The 22,457-nt window shown below is 45.4% G+C and overlaps 1 protein-coding gene across 2 annotated transcripts in view; it reads left to right on the top strand.

The window, feature by feature from the left end:
* ar (androgen receptor) overlaps positions 1 to 22,457 on the top strand; it is a 393,648-nt gene that overhangs the window by 242,375 nt on the left and 128,816 nt on the right. For both annotated transcript variants that reach the window (XM_070882802.1, XM_070882803.1), the window contains exon 3: positions 18,391 to 18,507. In XM_070882802.1, coding sequence (XP_070738903.1) covers positions 18,391 to 18,507 — 117 coding nt within the window. The remainder of the gene's footprint in view (positions 1 to 18,390; positions 18,508 to 22,457) is intronic.

Below are 22,457 nucleotides of genomic sequence, written 5' to 3' on the forward strand. Positions count from 1 at the left end.
GCTAAACGGCAGATTTTTTTTCAGCAGCAGCACCCAACCATCTCCTCTTTGAATTTCATCCCAGTAGCGGCCAGCCGCCGGTACGCGTCTCCTGAAGCTGTCACTGTTATTGCCCTGCACAGCTTCAGGAGGCGAAACTCAATTTAGGAGCCGAAGCGATGCACACGTCGACTATGTCACGATCTCCGGGCGCAGAAGATTAGGTCGCAACGCTGAAGCGCTGCCGCTAAACTCCCGCCGAATCTAGCGGGAGTAGTTAGCAGTGCCGTGCCCGGTCACAAAACCTAGGGGGCGGGGGGGGTGCACAAATGCTCCCAGTTTCTCCCCCATGGACTACAAAAACAAGGAAGTTATATGTACCTTTATAAAACACTGGTCCGAACTCAACTGGAGTATTGTGTCCAATTCTGGGCACCGCACTTTAAGAAGGATGTGAAGGCCTTGGAGAGGGTACAGAAAAGATTTACAAAAATGGTTCTAGGGATGAGGGATTTCAGATATTTGGATAGACTGGAAAAGCTGGGGATGTTCTCCTTAGAGCAGGGAAGGTTGAGGGGAGATTTGATCGTGCGGGGACTAGACAACGTAGATAGAGAGAAACTGTTCCCATTGGTGGAAGGGTGGAGAACCAGAGGACACAGATTTAAGGTGATTGGCAAAAGATCCAAAGACGACATGAGGAAAAACCTTTTTACGCAGTGAGTGGTTAGGATCTGGAACGCACTGCCTGAAAGGGTGGTGAAGGCAGATTCAGTTGTGGCTTTCAAAAGGGAATTTGGCTAATAGCTGAAAGGAAAAAATTGCAGGGGTGCAGGAGAGTGGAACTAGCTGAAGTGCTCTTGTCGAGAGCTGGCTAGAGCTCAATGGGCCAAATAGCCGACTCCTGTGCTGTAACCATTCAACTGCACTGATTTGGTAATATAGCTCAGCATTCTAGAAAGAGGTCTGCTCAAAATGTCAAACTTTATTTTTTCTCCACAGTTAGCTAATTTGCTATGTATTTCTAACATTTTCTGTTAGTTAATTCAATGTTCTGTTTACTTTGTTGATTGTAATGACATGGTCATCAATTTCTCATGTGAAACATAATATATCATAAGGCTTTCTCTCTTACATTTTGGATGTCACTTGCTCAGAATGACAAGGATGTTGGTCAAGCAAGACGTATCCATTTGAAACCATGTTGGCTGTCACTTACCTTTTCACTGGTTGGATGATAATCTGGCAGAACCCTTTGCCTGCCCTTTATGGAACACACCTGATTTTTATTCAATTGATTTGAAAATGTTGCTATAGTTATGGGGCTAAAAATGCATTTTTGGGGCACTACAGGTGACGTTTTGGGTCGAAACTGGCATCCGAGCCATGTGCGCACACTTCTGATGCAGGTCGCGGTATCAGTGCTGCGCCAGATGTATGTAGAGCAGGCAGATCATGATCAGTCAGCATGCAACGTGCATAACTTTCCTTGACAATGCCCATTCCTTTGTTTGAGATCTGTAACTGGAGTTGGAATTTAAAATAACATTTCAATACAATTGGCCCATCTCGCCTACTCATCTTACTTCCCACAAGATTCCATTGCTGTGTTTCCAAATCTAATGACCCTGAATCCATTTCCAGATTTGAACTGCTTAACTGCACTTTTCCCGACACTGATATTTTCCTGACACTAGTAAGTATACTGCACCTCAATTAGAGCTTGTGTTTGTAGCCTCTGAAAACTTCTATTGTTCACAGAAATACACTATAACCAAAAACTTGTGTGACAACCATGCCGAGGGAAAAGTGGAATAGGCAAAAGGAGCGATGCAAAGAATTATCGAGTGGGATGGAAGCAGAGAAAATAAAAATTATACAAAGAAAGACTAACATTTTTATAGCAGCATACTGGGTTCAACTGTATAAACGTGCTTCACAACTGACGAATTTCAGTACATCATGTTATGTAGGCAAATGTGGCAACTACTCGGCTAGCAACATCCTATAAGCAGCATTGAAATTAATGACCAATTGTTTTTTTTTTTGGTGATGGTATTTGACTTGACTATTTCAACGCACACCTGGCTGACTTCCCATATTCTACCCTACATAAATTAGAGGTGATCCAAAACTGGGCTGCCCATGTTCTAACTCGCACCAAGTCCTGTTCCCCCATCACCCCTTTGCTCGCTGACCTCCATTGGCTCCCGGTTAAGCAACACCTTGATTTCAAAATTTTCATCCTTGTTTACAAATCCCTCTATGGCCTTGCCCTCCCCCCGCCCCCTCCCCCCCATTTCTGTAATCTCTTCCAGCCTCACAACACCCCCCCCCCCCCCGAGATATCTGCGCTCCTCTCATTCTGGCCTCTTGAGCATCCCTGATTATAATTGCTCAACCATCGGTGGTCATGCCTTCCGCTGCCTAGGCCCTAAGCTCTGGGACTCTCTCTCTCCCTCTATTTCCTCCTTTAAGACGGTTCTTAAAACCTACCTCTTTGGACAAGCTTTTGGTCATCTGCCGAGGAAACAAGCAGGAAAAAAGGGTTAAAAAAACAAATTTAAAGGCTCTTTGTCTAAATGTATGTTGCATTCGTAAGAAAATAGATGAGTTAACGGCACAAATAGATACAAATGGGTATGATCTGATCGCCATAACAGAGATGTGGTTGCAAGGTGACCAGGACTGGGCACTAAATATTCAGGGGTACTTGACAATCCGGAAGAACAGACAGAAAGGAAAAGGAGGTGGGGTAGCTCTGTTGATAAAGGATGGAATCTCTGCAATAGTGAGAAATGATATTGGCTCAGGATGTTGGAACAGTTTGGATGGAGATAAGGAATAATTGGGGAAAAAGTCACCGATGGGCGTAGTCTATAGGCCCCTAACAATAGCAACTCTATTGGTCGGAGCATAAACCAGGAAATAGTGGGGGCTTGTTGTGTTCCTAACACAGATGAGACTGCACACAGGGAGGTTAAAGTAACAGTGACCTCAGTCTTTATTAAGACACTCCAGAGTGAGTAACAGGCCTTGGGGACCGGCTTATATACAGTGCTCCCAAGGGATGCTGGGATCCCTTGGGACTTCAGAGGATGCGCTCCCAGGTGGCGGAACATGGGAGTGCATGCTTTACAGATGCACAACATCACTCCCCACCAAAGTCAAAGTGAAAACTATTTACACGGTGAGGCGGTCGGGACCGCCTCGGTACAAATGTCTGTTCTGGTGTGTTGGCTGTGCCCTTGCTGGGCTGGCGTGTTGTTGGCCCTGCAGGGCTGCTGGGTGAGCCTGGCCTTGCTGGGCTGTTGGGTGTGATGGGTTCGATTTCCTGTCGTTGATCCTTTGGGTGTGTGTTGTGGGCTCGAAAAAGGTGGTGTCTACTGTGGGTTGTTCAGGGCAGTCTGTGAACCACAGCCTCATTTGGTCCAGGTGCTTTCTGCATATTTGTTCCATTGTCTAGTTTGATTACAAACACCCTACTCCCTTCTTTAGCTATCACAGTGTCTGCGATCCACTTGGGACCATGTCCATAGTTTAGGACATACACAGGGTCATTCAGATCAATTTCCCGTGACACTGGCGCGGCCATCGTTTACATTTTGTTGCTGCCGCCTGCTCTCTACCTGATCATGCGGGTTGGGGTGAACCAACGAGAGTCTGGTTTTAAGTGTCCTTTTCTTAAGTAGCTCAGCCGGGGGCACCCTTGTGAGCGAGTGGGATCTCGTGCAGTAGCTGAGCAGTACTCGGGACAGGTGGGTTTGGAGTGAGCCTTCTGTGACTCGTTTGAGGCGCTGTTTGATTGTTTGTACGGCCTGCTCTGCCTGCCCATTGGAGGCTGGTTTAAACGGGGCCGAGGTGACATGTTTGATCCCATTGTGGGTCATGAATTCTTTAAATTCGGCACTGGTGAAACATGGCCCGTTGTCATTGACCAGTATGTCAGGCAGGCTGTGGGTGGCAAACATGGCCCTCAGGCTTTCAATGTTGGCAGTGGCGGTGCTTCCCGACATTATTTCACATTCAATCCATTTTGAAAAAGCATCCACCACCACCAGGAACATTTTACCGAGAAACGGGCCTGCATAGACGACATGGATCCTCGACCATGGTCTAGAGGGCCAGGACCACAAACTTAGTGGTGCTTCTCTGGGCGCGTTGCTCAACTGAGCACACATGCTGCATTGCCATACACAGGACTCTTAAGTCAGAGTCGATACCGGCTACCACACGTGGGATCTGGCTATCGCTTTTATCATTACTATACCCGGGTGTGTGCTGTAGAGATCTGAGATGAACGTCTCCTTGCCCTTTTTGGGTAGCACTATGCGGTTACCCCACAACAGGCAGTCTGCCTGAATGGACAGCTCATCCTTTCGCCGCTGGAACGACTTGATTAGCTCTTGCATTTCAACGGGGATGCTGGCCCAGCTCCCATGCAGTACACACTTTTTTTTTTTACTAGGGGCAGCAAGGGCAGCAGAGGATCTTGGCTGGTCCAAGTCCTAATCAGGCGGGCCGTGACAAGTGATTTATCATTTTCAAACGCTTCCGTGACCATCAACAAGTCTGCGGGCTGCGCCACCATCAACAAGTTTGCAGGCTGCGCCATTTCCAACCCTGTGGTGGGCAATGGTAGCCGACTGAGAGCATCCGCAGTTCTCGGTGCCTGGCCTGTGGCGGATGATATAGTTATACGCTGATAGCGCGAGTGCCCACCTTTGTATGCGGGCTGAGGCATTAGTATTTATCCCCTTGTTTTCAGTGAACAGGGATATGAGGGGCTTGTGATCGGTTTCCAGCTCAAATTTGAGGCCAAACGGGTACTGATGCATTTTCTTTACCATGAACACACACGCTAATGCCTCTTTCTCAATCATGCTGTAGGTCCTCTCGGCCTTAGACAAGCTCCTGGAAGCATCGGCGACAGATTGCAACTTCCCCGCAACGTTAGCTTGTTGTAATTCACACCCGACTCCTTACGACAACGCATCACATGCTAGCACACGAGTCTTTTACACGGGTTATACAATACAAGCAGCTTGTTGGAGCATAAAATGTTTCTGGCTTTCTCAAAAGCAATTACTTGGTTTTTTCCCCCATACCCAGTTCTCACCTTTACGCAATAACACATGTAGGGGCTCTTAAGAGGGTGCTTAACCCCGGTAGGAAGTTACCAAAATAGTTAAGCAGTCCCAGGACCGACCGCAGCTCCATGACGTTCTGTGGCCTGGGCGTGTTCCTGATAGCCTATGTCTTGGCGTCTGTGGGCTGAATGCCGTCCGCCGCGATCTTTCACCCCAAAAACTCCACTTCTGTTGCCATGAAGACTCATTTCAACCTCTTCAGCCGCAGCCCTACGCGATCCAGTCGCTGGAGGACCTCCTCCAGGTTTTGTAGGTGCTAGACGGTGTCCCGCCCTGTGACCAATATGTCGACCTGAAAAACCACCGGGCGTGGTACCAACTTGAGTAGGCTCTCCATGTTTCTCTGGAAGATCGCTGCAGCCGACCGAATTCCAAACGGGCATCTGTTGTAGATGAACAGTCCCTTGTGTGTGTTGATGCAGGTGAGGCCCTTCGAAGACTCCTCCAGCTCCTGCGTCATGTAGGCTGAAGTCAGGTCGACCTTGGTGAACGTCTTGCCTCCTGCCAGCGTTGCAAATGGGTCGTCTGCCTTAGGTAACGGGTATTAGTCCTGTAGCGAGAAACGATTAATGGTTACTTTATAATCGCCGCAAATCCTGACCGTGCCATCACTTTTGAGTACTGGAACAATCGGGCTGACCCACTCGCTGAATTCCACTGGGGAGATGATGCCCCCGCGTTGTAGCCTGTCCAGCTTGATTTCCACTCTCTCCCTCATCATGTGAGGTACCGCTCTCGCCTTGTGGTGAACGGGTCGTGCCTCTGCGACCAAGTGGATCCGCACCTTCGCCCTGGAAAAGTTTCCAATGCCTGGCTCAAAAAGGGAAGGAAATTTGTTCAGAACCTGGGTACATGAGGCCTCATCGACATGTGATAGCGCTCGGATGTCATCCCAGTTCCAGCGGATTTTGCCCAGCCAGCTCCTTCCAAGCAGTGTGGGGCCATCGCCCGGGACAATCCAGAGTGGCATTTCGTGCATTGTGCCCTCGTAGGTGACCTTGACCATGGCGCTGCCCAGGACAGTGATGAGCTCTTTGGTGTACGTTCTCAGTTTCGCGTGGATGGGGCTTGGGCTGGTCTGAGTGTCTTGTTGCACCACAGTCACTCAAACATCTTTTTACTCGTGATGAATTGGCTAGCACCAGTGTCCAGTTCCATGGCTATGGGTTAGCCATTCAATTTTACATTTAGCATTATAGGTGGACATTTCGTCGAAAATGTGTGCACCCCGTGTACTTCAGCCTCTCTCTGAGCTCAAAATTGCTTTGATCCACCATGGACCGATCTTCCTCTGCCATGTGATGGTTAGCAGGTTTTGCAGAGCTTGCAGCTCATCTGCAAGCTTGTTGGAGGTGCCCCATTGTTCCACAGCTCATGCAAGCATACCCTTTGAAGCGGCATGAATAGGCTGAATGGAAGCCTCCACAACGCCAACAAGGTGTGAATTACCTTGCATTCATCCTTTGTTGCGGACTCTGAGTCATCTGGGTCACCTGAGATCTGCTGGCAGTTGCAGACTCGTGGTTTCTGCCCTGTACATTTCTGCTCGCAAATACAGTTCGTTATTTTATGAACATTGCTAGCACTTGTGTGCTGAGAGATTTGTTTGATGTTATTACTGGTGGACATAAACGCCTGTGCTATCGCAATGGCCCTACTGAGGGTCGGTGTTGCTACAGTTAAAAGTTTTCGTAGGATGGTCTCATGGCCAATGCCCAGTACAAAAAAGTCTCTGAGCATTTGCTCCAGGTAGCCAACAAACTCACATTGTCCTGCAAGTCGTCTTAGCTCGGCGACGTTGCTCACCACTTCCTGACCTTCAGATCACTGGCACGTGTAGAACCGATACCTCACCATCAGCACGCTCTCCCTCGGGTTAAGATGCTCCCGAACCAGTGTACACAGCTCCTCGTACGTCTATCTGTGGGTTTCACCAGAGCCAGAAGATTCTTCATGAGGCTGTAGGTCGGTGCCCTGCAGGCCGTGAGGAGGACCGCTCTCCTTTTTGCAGCGCTTCCTTCTCCATCCAGCTCGTTGGCTACAAAGTACTGGTCTAACCGTTCGACATCGGCTTCCCAGTCCTCACCCTCCGAGAACTTCTCCAGGATGCCCACAGTTTGCTGCATCTTTGCGTTGGATTCATGTACTCGTCGCCAGTTGTTGTGTTCCTAACACAGATGAGACAGCACACATGGAGGTTAAAGTAACAGTGACCTCAGTCTTTATTAAGACACTCCAGAGTGAGTAACAGGCCTTGGGGGCCGGCTTATGTACAGTGCTCCCAAGGGATGCTGGGATCCCTTGGGACTTTAGGGGATGCGCTCCCAGGTGGCAGGACATGGGAGTGCATGCTTTACAGATACACAACACTTATAAAAAGGGAACAGCAATAATCATGGGTGATTTTAACCTCCACATTGATTGGACAAATCAAATTGGTCTGAGTAGCCTTGAGGAAAAGTTCATAGAGTGCAGAAGGGACGGGTTCCTTGGGCAGTATGTAATGGAACCAACCAGGGGACAGGCTATCTTAGATCTGGTCCTGTGTAATGAGACAGGATTAATAAACAATCTCCTAGTAAAGGATCCCCTTGGAATGAATGATCATAGTATGATTGAATTTCAAATTCAGATGGAGTGTGAAAAAGTTGGATCCTAAACCAGCGTATTGAGCTTAAATAAAGGAGACTACAAAGGTATGAGGGCAGAGTTAGCTAAAGTGGACTGGGAGATATTTCAAACTCTCACGAAAAATATATTCCAGTGAGGAGGAAAGGGTGTAAAAGAAAAGATGGCCATCCATGGCTAACTTAAAAAAAAAGGACAGTATCCAATTTAACAACAAGGACATACAAAGTGGCCAAAACTAGTGGGAGGACAGAAGATTGGGAAGCTTTTAAAAGCCAGCAAAGAATGTCACAAAAAATGATTAAGAAAGGGAAGATAGACTATGAAAATAAACTAGCATGAAATATAAAAACAGATAGCAAGAATTTCTATAGATATATAAAAAGGAAAAGAGTGGCTAAAGTAAATGTTGGTCCCTTCGGGGACAAGACCGGGGAATTAGTAATGGGAACGTGGAGATGGCAGAAACTCTGAACAAATATTTTGTATTTTTTATGGTAGAGGACACTAACAATATCCCAACAGTGGATAGTCAAGGGGCTATAGGGGGGGAGGAACTTAACAGTCACAATCACTAAGGAGGTGGTATTCAGTAAGCGAATGGGAGTAAAGGCGGATAAATCCCCTGAACCTCATGGCTTAAGAGAAGTAGAAGCAGGGATAGTGGATGCATTGGTTGTCAGTTACCAAAATTCTCTGAATTCTGGGGAGGTCCCAGCAGATTTGAAAACTGCAAATGTAATGCCCGTATTCAAAAAAGGAGGCAGACAAAAAGCAGGAAACAAAAGACCAGTTAGCCTAACATCTGTGGTTGGGAAAATGCTGGAGTTCATTATTAAAGAAGCAGTAGCAGGACATTTGGGAAAACAAAATTCAGTCTGGCAGAGTCAGTTTGAATTTATGAAGGGTAAGTCATGTTTGACAAATTTGCTGGAATTCTTTGAGGATGTAATGAACAAGGTGGAGAAAGGGGATTTTTGACCGTAGGTAGCCTTGACTGCAATAAAGAATCCTGCCTTATCGTGGCTGTCGGCCAGTTGTTGTATCTCCTGTGCTTTCTCCATCCACCACCTGTTCTTTAGGTCCCCGTTTTTTTGTTGGACCTCAGCCTTGAGCCATCTATTATGTTGCTTTACAGCTCCCGAGTTGGGTTGTTGCTTGAAGCTCAAAAATGCTCTGCGCTTACACTCTATTAGTTCTTGGATCTCCTGATCATTTTCATCAAACCAGTCCTGGTGTTTTCTGGTTGAGTAACCAAGTGTCTCTTCACAGGCACTGGTTATGGAGGCTTGGAGGGCAGACCAAGCGTTGTGGGCATTCAGCATCTCCGGATCGTCAAGGCACGCCAGATTAGCTGTGAGGCGCTGGCTGTATAGGGCTCTCTTAGCTGGGTCTTGAAGTGCCCCGGCATTAACTTTCTTGCGGCACTGCTTCTGCTGTCCCCTCTGCTTTGAGGCTATGCTACTATCGATGATGGATCGGATTAGGTAATAGTCCGTCCAGCAGTCATCAGCTCCTGTCATGGCGCGGGTGATGCGCACATCCTTGCGATCCCTGGCTCGGACGATGACATAGTCGAGCAGGTGCCAGTGTTTGGAGCGAGGGTGTTACCACGATGCCTTGTATTTGTTCCTCTGGCGGAACAGGGTGTTGATGAGTTCGTGTTCGAGACATATTGTCAGGAGTAGCATACCGCTGGAGTTGGCTTTCCCTACCCCCTCTCTTCCAATCACAACTCCCCAGAGAGCAGTGCCTTTGCTGACCCTGGCATTAAAGTCATCAAGAAGGATCAATTTGTTGCCCGTGGGGACGCGGGACAGGGATGTCTCGAGTTTGGAATAAAAACCGTCTTTAGCCTCATCCGTTGCATCGAGTGTTGGAGCGTACGCACTGATGAATGTGGCGCATTGGTTCCAGAATAGGGTAAGGCGAAGAGTCGTGAGGCATTTGTTAACCCTGCAGGGGGAGTCTTTGAGGCGGTCGACCAGTTCATTTTTGACAGCGAAGCCGACTCCATGAAGGCAGCGTTCTTCCTCTGGTTTTTCTTTCTCAATTTATAAACAAGTAGATATTTATGCTAAATATACATAAAAAATTGTGATTTTTCATTTACCATCATATAAAAAGAACAATATTCTGTGACATTTAAATCATTTTAAATTATGGTTTGATTTCTAACCCCCTGAATCATTTTTCATCCACACTGATTAGCAGTGGACAAGGCAGGTGTTGCAGAGGTATATCTAGTTTCTATCTGTCTACCGTCCCTTTACAATGAAAAGTTGTGGATTTTGTGTACATTGCAGCATGTCTATCATGTCTCTTTTATAAGGCAAAGTTTAGTGACTTGTGTATCCGTCACCAGTCAAATGTTTGAGTAAATGCAAATGTTTCAATAACAATTTGAATCAGTCAGTAACTACCAATGAGGAATGTGTAAACAACACTGAACAATTGAATTGCCCATTTTTTTTAAGCCACCATTCTTGAATAAGTAGCAGGAAGCAACCAATCAAATTGCTAAAATAATGTTGTGAAGTTTGAGCTGCCATCTTAAATTTTCACCTCCCTGAAAATTTATCAGTAAAAGCAACATACCGAACATAAGAAATTCATTAAAATTAAACTATTCAGGCTATTTTCATATCACACTTTTTCCAATATGCTTTCCTGTCATGCTTATGGATTGCTATTGATTACTTATCCAACTGCATCCATGTCCTTGGGGCAAGACTGCTTGCATTGACCTCGTCGGCTATCTGCTCCCACTGTCTTCACAGTGTGTCTGGAGGGCCTCCGGCCCACTGCGGATGAAGAACCTGTTGTCTCCTTTCCACCCCCTGCTGTAAGTTCGCTAGTACTGCGCCCGAGAACCTGGAGCCTTTTCTCTGGCCTGTTCAACCATTATTCACTCATTCTTTCTGACCCTTTCCTCCATAACCAGTTGCATGACGTGCTGCGGGTTAAATACACCTCCCCTTTAAGAGGTGCAGACTGCCTTTAAGAAGTGGACGCGAGCTTTTAATTGGAGCTAGCATTGCACAAACTTGCATTCAGTCACTCAGCAGTGCATTCATTGCAGAAATAATCTCTGTAATCAGTGTAATTAGATCATTCCTTTCAATGGACGCGGCCGGTTACGCATCTCGATCCCCGCTCCCATTTTTGGGGGCTATCAAAAATAGCCCCCCAGGTGTCTGATTTAGCACCTCCAGACAAGATCAAATTATGGTTATCAGCAATTAGGGCCAAAATCAGGTGCTGAAATCAGACTTTCAAACAGGCATTTCTTATTAGCACAGTACCCATTTAGTGCCTGTTGTCACCCTTTCAGCAAAATAACTCCCACCCTCTCTCGCCTTGAAACTAAATCAGACTGCACACATTTTACAGTTGTCAAATGGGCACCTAAGGGTCAATTTTGGCAGGAAATATGCATGTTCTCATTTCACACACGAAATGCACTGTCTGGATTGGATTCCTCCGTAGCTGTCCCGGACGCATGCTAGAAGTATTAAAAATGCTCATAATATTTAAATAATGCTTGTTGTAGGACCCGTTTGTGAAATTGGTCTGCCCCAGTGCCTGATTTGCTACTTGATAGATTCACTCAGAAAATTATGGTGCTAATAGTCAGCAAAGACCCTTCAGCAGCGCTTTTCAAAGCACTTAATCCTATCCATACAGATTAGTTGCTAGTTTGTCTTTTTAGGCTGCTGGTTAACTTATGGGCATTTTTTTTGCCTATTTTCTGCATTCCAGTACTGAATTGTGACTTCTGCTAACAGTTTTTTGTTTGTGCTGCACTGCTTTTGTCAGATTTTTGTTGATGCTGGATTGCTTGTCTTCCTTCAAAACAGCTTTATTGCAGTCATGGGTGGTTTGGTAGGTCTGCCTTTGGAGCTGGAGGCTGAGTGGGAGCAGCTGGTAGGAGGAGGGCACTGCACAAGAGGTCTTACCCCAATATCGCTGAGGAACCTTTGGGTACCTTTGCTTTAGCGAGCAGGCTATCACCGAGCTATGTCACCCACAGCAGCCACAACTGAATCCTCAAACCAGGGCATATGCACTGTCTGTTGCTGTCAAGTTTACCATAGCTCTTAACATTTATGCAACAGGCTCTTTGTAGGCTGCAGGATGTGACATCAACAACATCTCCATGTTTGTTGTGCAGTGCTGTATCAGGGAGGTCACGGAGGCTCTCTATGCCAACAGGAACACCAACATCACTTTTCCAATGGACAGAGCAAAGCAGGATGAGCGTGCACTCGGCTTTCTCTGGGTCTAAGTGGACATAGGCTGCACCCACATTGCCGTGCGTACTCCCCATCACCATCCTGGCATCTTTCTGAATAGAAAGGGATTCCACTCGCCATGCTGTTAGCAATGAGGCGAGGCACTGCCGCAGAGCTGGCCTACAACGAGAGCCATTCTGCCACCAGAAACATTGCGAGCAGACTGTCGACATGTTCAAGCAACCCTTTCTCTGCCTCGACCATTCGGGGGCTACTTTGTGGTACAGCTCTGACCATGTTTCCAGATTGGTGGTCATTCTGCATTACTCGGAGATAATGAGGACCAGCCTTTAGACCATTTGCGCAACTACAAATGCGGGAGGAAAAGCAGCACAAACAGGAGAAATAGCATGAGCAGCACTGACCACCCATGTCCCTAGCCGTCAGAGCTCTTAGTGAGTAACTCATCCAAGAGTTCTCAATGTGAATCGTTCTTCCCCTCTCCAATACACCAACAGTACTACAATCCTTATCACCACCATCCGATTGCCTTCCCTCAATCCAGCCTTATGGGCCTTGTACTCACTCCAGTACAAATATAAAAACCAACACCAAATCTGGAAAAAGGTTTTTAATCCAATCTCAGTTCCCTCTGTATATATCTTTTAATAGGAATAATTAAGCATGTCCCTCGTTTATTTATCCTAGTGCACTCTTGTGGCTAGTGATTTACCACGATGAAGACCTCTAAGCTACCCTCTAAAGTATACATGGTGCCAGTCTCTGAGCTGATGCTGGCTAGGCAGACATTGATGCTCTTGTGTTGGACTGTTCAGCCACCAAAGAACTCACTTTAGTAGTGGAAGCAAGTCTTCCTCGATTTCGAGAGACTGCCTATGATGATGATGCTTGCTAGGGCCAAATTGAGTGACACTGGATCTTTAGGAATTCTGGCCTCCTCTTTCTATCATTTTTAAAGTTTCCAAGTCAGATTCTGGAAATAGTACCTTTGCTTTGGGAAGAAGGACCCTATATCTTCTGTGAAAATGGATGTAAAAAAAAAGTTCAGCATGTCAGCCATCCCTGGTCACAATTTGTATACTTCACTTGTGCAACTGTTTGCTTAACTGCCAGTTTTCTACAAGTATGTGTCAATCTGCAAACTTACTTCACTAACAGAATGTAACCTGTAATTAACATTAGGATTTCCCTATTTATAGTAATTGTTGTAGAAGAAGTTAAAATGTACATTGTTTTAGACAATGGCATATGTGAGACTCAGACATTATAGGAGGAATTATAACTCTAAAAAACGGGTGGGAGGATAGTGTTAAAAATGTGAATCCCAACCCCAACCTGCCCACTTCTGGTTTTAACGGAGGCGGGACTGGGAGCAGACAGTCAACCCGCTCCCAGGAGGTGGGTTGGCACTTTAAATATTATAATGAGTCCAGTCTAAGCGTCAAAATTCTGACCTATGTGTCAGATTGCTTATATGTATGCCATGCAAGTCCTTTTCACAGCGTCTTTGATCTTGATGATGGAACTTGACAAGGTGCCGCACAAGAGACCTCTCTCCAAGATCAGAGCCTCTGGTATTAGTGGTAATATATTGAGCTGGATTGAAAACTGGCTGGAACGACATAGGCAGAGTTATAGATGGATTTGGATCTGTTTGAAAACCGGTCACCAGTGGTGTCATGCAGGGATTGGTCTTTGACCGTTGCTTTTTACTATTTTTGTTAATGGTCTAGATGTAGCTAGTGGGGGCACGATTTGCAAATTTGTGAATGATACAAAGATCTGTGAAAGAACTGTAGATGACGCTCGACTGCTTCAGGCAGATCTTGATGTGATGAGGGATTTGGCTCGTGACTGGAAAATGATTCATTTGGAAAAGTGCAGTGTTGCGCAAGTGAGCGGGGCAAATGCTCAAAAAACATACACCTTTTAGGGAAAACAATTAAAGACGGTGAATGTTTATGGCGGAGGGGCAGTGAGAGATCGTGGCGGAGGTGTGGCAAATGGGGGTATGGGGCCCAGAAGAGCCGAGAGCCATGGGGCAGCATAGGCCAGCCCACACTGCGATATGTGTGCGCACTAGGTCCGTGCAGCAGAGCAGGTCTCCAGTCATCCTGGTTAACCCTTGCCACTGGATAAAGGCTTAGCTCTGTCAAGTCCGTGTGGTGGTTGATGTGCAACGGTCACCACCCATTTAAAAAAAAAAATCCACACACAGGCATCTTCCACCCCTGGAGTTCAGGACCGGAATATCTAGTCCTTCATTGAAACATCTGCGAACTCATCTCTTTTGGTGTGGAAGCAAGTCATCCTCGTTTGAGGGACCGCCTATGATGGTGATGATTATATTTTGATTTGAAATTCTGACTGCACAGTCCTTGGAATTCATTCAAAGTTCCAACCAAAAGTTCCTTCCTAATTTAACTTGGGGCAAGAAATTGTTCCATTCTTTAATCCACCACCACATCAAGTAGAAATTAAACATTGAGCTGAATAATAATTTGGTGGGGGGAGGGGCAGCTGGATTGAGGTCGGGAAACCCAGAAGAATGTGTTTTCCTTAAGCCCTGCCGATTTTAATGGCAGGACCTGATTAACATTTTGTTGTTTCCATTTCCCAGCTGCAACCAGCCAAATTGAGAAGCTGTGGCTGGCTGTTGGGCAGGTAGACCTTCAGCATCAGGCAGCAAGCGGAGAGGAGGGAGGAAGGGATCGGGGAGGCCGGGGTGGGATGGAGGAACATTGGGAATCGTGAGCCAGGAGAGATCATGGAGGCCGGAGCAGGGGGAGGAAAATCGTGAGCCGGGGAATATCGTGGAGCAGGGGGAGGAAGATCGGGAGTAGTGAGCTGGGGGAGATTGTGGAGGCCGGAGGCCAGGGTGTGATCAGAGTCCAGAGGCCACAAGGTAGGTCGGAGGTTAGAGCAGGGGGGGGGGATCAGAAGGAGCTGGGGGCAAGGTTGAAGGCCTCATGGAGGAGGGCGGAAGGGGGTTTGATCGTGAGGAGGAGTAAAGCAGGTAAGTGAAAATGTCTTTGCCTCCCATTAGCGCCGAGTTTCGTGAGACCCGGAAACCTCGGCTGGCCATGGTTATATTTAAGATACTGGTTAAATGTGAGGCTCCCAGCCTTATTTTAATCTTCAAATTGCCAACCTATCTCCTGCAAGCAGGTTGGTTGCCTCCTCCCCCGGGTCTCCCATCCCGTCCCGCCTCCATTAAAACCGAAAGTGGGCAGTTTGGGGTCAGGATTCAGATTTTTAACGGCCCTGAAATCCTGGTCCTCTGCTTCCTGTGGGCGCTCACCAGAAAATGGCTAAAAAAAACACCTCGCATAAATACATTATAGAAAATGGCTAAAAAGATCCGCACCTACCTTTTCCTGCTGCGCCCAGTCATGAGGCTTCCTCTTCTTGCGCAACGGAGCGCGTTCACATTGGGACGTCATAAGAGTCATATGTCCGAAACTCCTGTTACTCTGAATGAGAAACGCACTCAAACACTATATAAAAAATGTTAACACCTCGCATAAATACATTATAGAAATTAAAGTTGATATAAATGTTTTTGGAAAAAAAAATTGCTGATTTTTTAAAAGTTTTAATTATGTTTTAAAATAAACTTAATAGTGGGCGGGGTTATTAACATTAAAATGTGTTTTTAAAATGTTATTTTTATATGTTTTTGAATGATTTAAAACTCTTACGCGGGTATAAGTAGGCTATGCGTCTGCTTTTACCAGGCGCAAGAGTTTTAAGGACATTTGCAGGGCAAGAGATGGCCGTGCGAATGTCCTTCTTCCCGAGATGCAGAGGATCTGTCAGAAACTTGGACAGATCGGAAAAGCCGGGTTTTGCACGCCGAAAACCGACACTTGCGATACCTTCCCGGGTCCATACGGACCCGGGGAGGCCGGGATTTCAAGGCCAATATTTTAACATCACACCCAACACTAACTCCACCCGTTTTTGGGGTTAAATTTTCCTCCATTGTTTCTACTCTTAAGTGCTCATAAAGTACAGTTAGTTTGGTAGTCTTGATAAAGCAAATCAGTAACCAGTATGTCTGAAATTAGGTTATGAAAAAATATGAAACATTGATTCATGAACTGAAAAGATTATGGGAGTAATTTTCAATTTCAATGGAACTAAGATCGGGTGAATTCTACAATAAGCCAGTTACTCCTGTGGTTTATTTTCTGCTTTATTGTGAGTGTTAGTTTAGAAACAGATGGTGGTGATTTCAGTCAACCTTGTACAGCTTTAGTTATAAATAATCGTTAAAATGCACGATTTATAACATAAGTATCACATAAAATCCATATATATATTTTAATGTAATTGCTTAATCACTGTTGAGTTTGCATTTTCCTTTCAAGACATCAAGGTAGATTGTAGCTAATTAAGATTTGGACAGGATGCAATTCATATTGTAGAATACATAATGGTGTTGAAATGTTACATGTTCTATCATGTTTGGTGCAATCAATCATTATTAAAGCATGATCATTACATTTTACTGTATGTGTGATACATTTGTGCAATTGATTCCTCCACATATTTTCTTCAAACTAACTATAATTGAATTGTCCTGATGTGACATTGTGAACTTCTGTTAGTGATATGAATGGGGTGTGCAAAACTTCACTGGAGCAAAGCTTCAATATTAGTTGTTATGTGTTTTCAGCATATATATTTAAGTAGGTCCTTACTTTGGGCACTTAAAACCTTTTTGTAAACAATGCGATTAGATTATTTTAGATATTTTTTTTTGTATAAAAATCATGTCGATTGCATTGTTGTATATTGTTAAACAAATATTAATTGTGCTGATACTTTGAAATCTTCCTTTGTCCAGAACTCATTTTTCATTTAAATCCCCATCCAACTTGCTGTACAATTCTACATGAGTTTTTCAGGATAAGCCTTTAACAGTGCCTTAACAAAATGTTTTTATTACTCGTCTTCTTTCTCCTGGAATTTTTGAGTATGTAACTAGTAGAGTGGACAAGGGAGAACCAGTGGATGTGGTGTATTTGGACTTTCAAAAGGCTTTTCCACATAAGAGATTGGTGTACAAAATTAAAGCGCATGGTATTGGGGGTAATATACTGACATGGATAGAGAACTGGTTGGCAGACAGGAAGCAGAGAGTCGGGATAAATGGGTCCTTTTCAGAATGGCAAGCAGTGACTAGTGGAGTGCTGCAGGGCTCAGTGCTGGGAACCCAGCTCTTTACAATATACATCAATGATTTAGATGAAGGAATTGAGTGTAATATCTCCAAGTTTACAGATGACACTAAACTGGGTGGCGTTGTGAGCTGTGAGGAGGACGCTAAGAGGCTGCAGGGTGACTTGGACAGGTTAGGTGAGTGGGCAAATGCATGGCAGATGCAGTATAATGTGGATCAATGTGAGGTTATCCACTATGGAGGCAAAAACACGAAGGCAGAATATTATCTAAATGGTGGCAGATTAGGAAAAGTGGAGGTGCAACGAGACCTGGGTGTCATGGTTCATCAGTCATTGAAAGTTGGCATGCAGGTACAGCAGGTGGTGAAGAAGGCAAATGGTATGCTGTCCTTCATAGCTAGGAGATTTGAGTAAAGGAGCAGGGAGGTCTTACTGCAGATTTACAGGGCCTTGGTGAGACTTCACCTGGAATATTGTGTTCAGTTTTGATCTTCTAATCTGAGGAAGGATATTCTTGCTATTGAGGGACTGCAGCGAAGGTTCACCAGACTGATTCCCAGGATGGCTGGACTGACATATGAGGAGAGACTGGATCAATTGGGCCTTTATACACTGGCGTTTAGAAGGATGAGAGGGGATCTCATAGAAACATATAAGATTCTGACGGGACTAGACAGGTTAGATGCGGGAAGAATGATCCCGATGTTGGGGAAGTCCAGAACAGTCTTAGGATAAGGGGTAGGCCATTTAGGACTGAGATGAGGAGAAACTTCTTCACTCAGAGAGTTAACCTGTGGAATTCCCAACCGCAGAGAGTTGTTGATGCCAGTTCATTGGATAGATTTAAGAGGGAGTTAGATATGGCCCCGACGGCTAAAGGGATCAAGTGGTATGGAGAGAAAGCAGGAAAGGAGTACGGAGGGAATGATCAGCCATGATCTTATCGAATGGTGGTGCAGGCTCGAAGGGCGGAATGGTCTACTCCTGCATCTATTTTCTATGTTTCCTATCTTATGATTGGCGCAAGACACAGTGTATTAGTAATAACAGACAAATGCAATTTTTCATGTTGTGCTCACCACGTGCTACGAGTTTTGCTGCTCAATTTAATCGTGTCTACATTTATTTTAATCAGATCCCAGAATTTTGTATTGTATTACAACTTTTATTTGGTTCTTTCTCTTCTAGGAAAACACAAGTTTCTGTGTGCCAGCAGAAATGATTGCACTATTGATAAAGTACGGAGAAAAAACTGTCCATCATGTCGTCTGCGAAAGTGCTTTGCAGCTGGAATGACGCTTGGAGGTAAGATTAGTTTCCACAGTTTTAAATTTACAAGGTTTAGATTGTTGAATAATTATGATTTAAAGAGGATACATATTCTACTGAATTCTCACAATTTTAGATATTATAAAAGAAGACATCTGTGCACCTCAGTTACTTGTTACTAAGTTGTATGTTTCTACATTGATAATTGGAGTCGGATGGAGGCAGAGATTTTGTGTAGAATTGCCCTAATATGTTAAATTGACATTATGCTTGTGGGGTGAAGAACTTCAATATTTGTCATAACCGAGGATCACTATCAATGGCTTCTCTTTTCCCATTCTTGCACTGCCCTTGGGGACATCATCCACAGACATGAGTTCACCGTCTACATGTATGCTGATAACACAAAATTCAACCTCTTCACCACCTCTTTCGTGCCGGTGTCTGGCTGTGAGGATGCTCTCTTTGGGCTCGAGTTGTTCTTAGATCAGTGTTACAAGCTCCTTTTACGTCTTGGTTGTTGTCTTCGCTGGTGCAGCAAGTCCCTGACAAGGCCATAGATGGTGGGCCCACAACTGGTTAGCAGGATAGCTCTGCGCTTATCAGCCAGTGTGGCCGGGTTGTCGCTTGCCAGGTCGTTTACTGTGAAGAAATGGTCGAGCCTCTCCACAAAGGCGTCGCAATCATTACCATTGGCGAACTGCTGCAACGTGCCAAGGTTATCCATTTTCGTGTGAAAGTCCGTAATCTCGTTGCCAATTATTATGTCTTTAGATGCTCTGATGATGACTCCACGAGGCAATGTCTTGTACTTGACCTGTAGTGACCTTAGTCCATTTAATGTAACTCCACAGTGAGGATCACACATGGTGGCCTGCCTTTTATACTAGGCCTGGCCCACCTGTACAGTCTCCCACTGCAGTGCCCTCTGGTGGCACACCTTAGTGACCATACAGCTGGTATACAAGTTTTCCATAGTAGTGCCCTCTGGTGGCACATCATATGTAATAGTACAGGCAGTAACATGTCTAGATACATGACATCTTCCACTGCCTCTTTGATGTCAGACTGCTTGTCCGAATTTCGATTTTGGATGAGCCACAATTTTCTCCAGCTAAACATTGGGAAGACAAAAGCTTTATAGTCTTCAACTCTCGCTACAAAATCCGTACACATGCCACTGACTCGATCACATTTTCCAGCCACCGTCCCCATCTGAACTGGGTTGTTTGCAACCTTGATGTACCATTTTACCTTTAGCTGAGCTTCTGACCCTACATCCTCTCCATCAGAAAGACTACCTACTTCCAGTTCTAAAACAAGACCATTAAAAATAACCAAAGCAAAATACTACGGATGCTGGAAATCGGAAATAAAACCAAAAAATGCTAGAAATGCTCAACAGGTCAGGCAGCATCTTGGAGCGAGAAACAGAGTTGACGTTTCAGGTCGATGACCTTCAGCAGAACTCAAAAAAAGTTAGAGATGTAACAGGTTTTAAGCCAGTACAGGGGCAGGGAAAGGGGGGAGAGGAGAAAAGAACAAAGGGGAAGATCTGTGATTGGATGAAAGAAAGGCAGGAAAGATTAAAAGACAAAAGAGATGATGGGGCAAGGCAAAAAGAGATGATAATGGAACAAGCTAAGAAACAAAAGATGAGTCTAGATGAGGTGTAAATGGGTTCAGCAGAATCATGAACAGCTGCCAAGTGGAAGAAAAAAAATTCGGGGCAGAGGTTATATCTAAAATTGTTGAACTCGATGTTGAGTCCAGAAAGCTGTAAAATGCCGAATGGAAAGATGAGGTGCTGTTCCTCGAGCTTACGTTGAACTTCGTTGGAACAGTGCTCGAGGCCGAGGACGAAGAGATCAGAGTGGGAGTGGAGCGGAGAATTAAAATGACACGCAACCGGAAGCTCGGGGTCACACTTACAAACTGAATGTAGGTGTTCCGCAAAGTGGTCAGACAATCTGCGTTTGCTCTCCTCAATGTAGAGGAGACCTCATTGTGAGCAGCGAATACAGTATACTAAGTTGCAAGAAGTACAATTAAATCGCTGTTTCACCTGGAAGGAGTGTTTGTGACCCTGGTCAGTGGGAAGGGAGGAGGTAAAAGGGCATAAGAAATAGGAGCAGGAGTAGGCCATTTGGCCCCTCGAGCTGCTCCGCCATTTAATAAGATCATGGCTGATCTGATCATGAACTCAGCTCTACTTCCCTGCCCGCTCCCCATAACCTTTTATTCCCTTGTCGCTCAAAAATCTGTCTATCTTCGCCTTAAATATATTCAATGACCCAGCTTCCACAGCTCTCTGTGGCAGAGAATTTCACAGATTTACAACACTCGGAGAAGAAATTCCTCCTCATCTCAGTTTTAAATGGGCGGCCCCTTATTCTATGCCCCCTAGTTCTAGTTTCCCCTATGTGGAAATATCCTCTCTGCATCCATCATGTTTCGATAAGATCACCTCTCATTTTTCTGAACTCCAATGAGTATAGGCCCAACCTATTTCAACCTATCTTCATAAGTCAACCCCCTCATCTCCAGAATCAACCTAGTGAACCTTCAGTGAACAGCCTCCAATGCAAATATATCCTTCCTTAAATACAGAGACCAAAACTGTACCCAGGTGTGGCCTCACAAATACCCTGTACAGTTGTAGCAGGACTTCTCTGCTTTTATACTCCATGCCCCTTGCAATAAAGGCCAACAGTCCATTTGCCTTCCTGATTACTTGCTGTATCTGCATACTAACGTTTTGTGTTTCATGCACAAGGATCCCCAGGTCCCTCTGTACAGCAGCACATTGCAAATTTTCTCCATTTAAATTAGAATTTGCTTTTCTATTTTTTTCTGCCAAAGTGGATAACCTCACATTTTCCCACGATATACGCCATCTGCCAAATTTTTGCCCACTCAACCTATCTATATACCTTTGCAGATTTCTTGTGTCCTCCTCACAATTTGCTCTCCCACCCCTCTTTGTATCAGCAGCAAACTTGGCTACGTTACACTCGGTCCCTTCATCCAAATCATGAATATAGATTGTAAATAGTTGAGGCCTCAGCACCGATCCCTGCAGCACCCCACTAGTTACTGCTTGCCAACCGTAAAATGACCCATTTCTCCCGACTCTGTTTTCTGTTAGTTAGCCAATCCTCTATCCATGCTAATATATTAACCCCAACCCTGTGAACTTTTATCTGTGCAGTAACCTTTTGTTTGGCACCTTATCGAATGCCTTCTGGAAATCCAAATACACCACATCCACTGGTTCCCCCTTATCCACCCTGCTCGTTACATCCTCAAAGAACTCCAGCAAATTTGTCAGACATGATTTCCCTTTCATAAAACCATGTTGGCTCTGCTTGATTGAATCATGCTTTTCCAAATGTCCTACTGCTTCCTTAATAATGGACTCCAGCATTTTCTCTAGTTATTCGATTCGCCAGGACCCGAGTCCCAGCACGGTCTAAGTGGAGCCCATCCCAATGGAACAGCTCCCTCTTACCCCAGTACTGGTGCCAGTGTCCCACGAACCAAAACCCATTTCTCTCACAGCAGTCTTTGAGCCACGTGTTTAACTCTCTGATCTTATTTATCCTATGCAAAGGTGTTGCATCTCCTGCGCTTGCACGGGAAGGTGCTGTGGGAAGGGGAGGTGGTGTTTGGGGTGATCGATGAGTGAACCAGGGTGTTGCGGAGGGAGTGGTCCCTTCGGAATGCTGAAAGGGAAGGGGAGGGGAAGATGGGTTTGGTGGTGGGATCATGCTAGAGGTGGTGGAAATAGATGTGGAGGCTGATGGGGTGAAAGTTGAGGACAAGGGGAACCCTACCGTGGTTCTGGGAGGGTGGGGAAGGTGTGAGTGCAGAAGTGCGGGAAATAGAACGGACACGGTCGAGGGCCATGTTAACCATGGCGGAGGGGAATCTTCGGTTGAGGTAAAAGGAAGACATATCGGAGGCACAAGTGTGCAAGGTGGCAT

This window comes from Pristiophorus japonicus, chromosome 6 (genome assembly GCF_044704955.1).
Source record: "Pristiophorus japonicus isolate sPriJap1 chromosome 6, sPriJap1.hap1, whole genome shotgun sequence".
Lineage (NCBI taxonomy): Eukaryota > Metazoa > Chordata > Chondrichthyes > Pristiophoridae > Pristiophorus > Pristiophorus japonicus.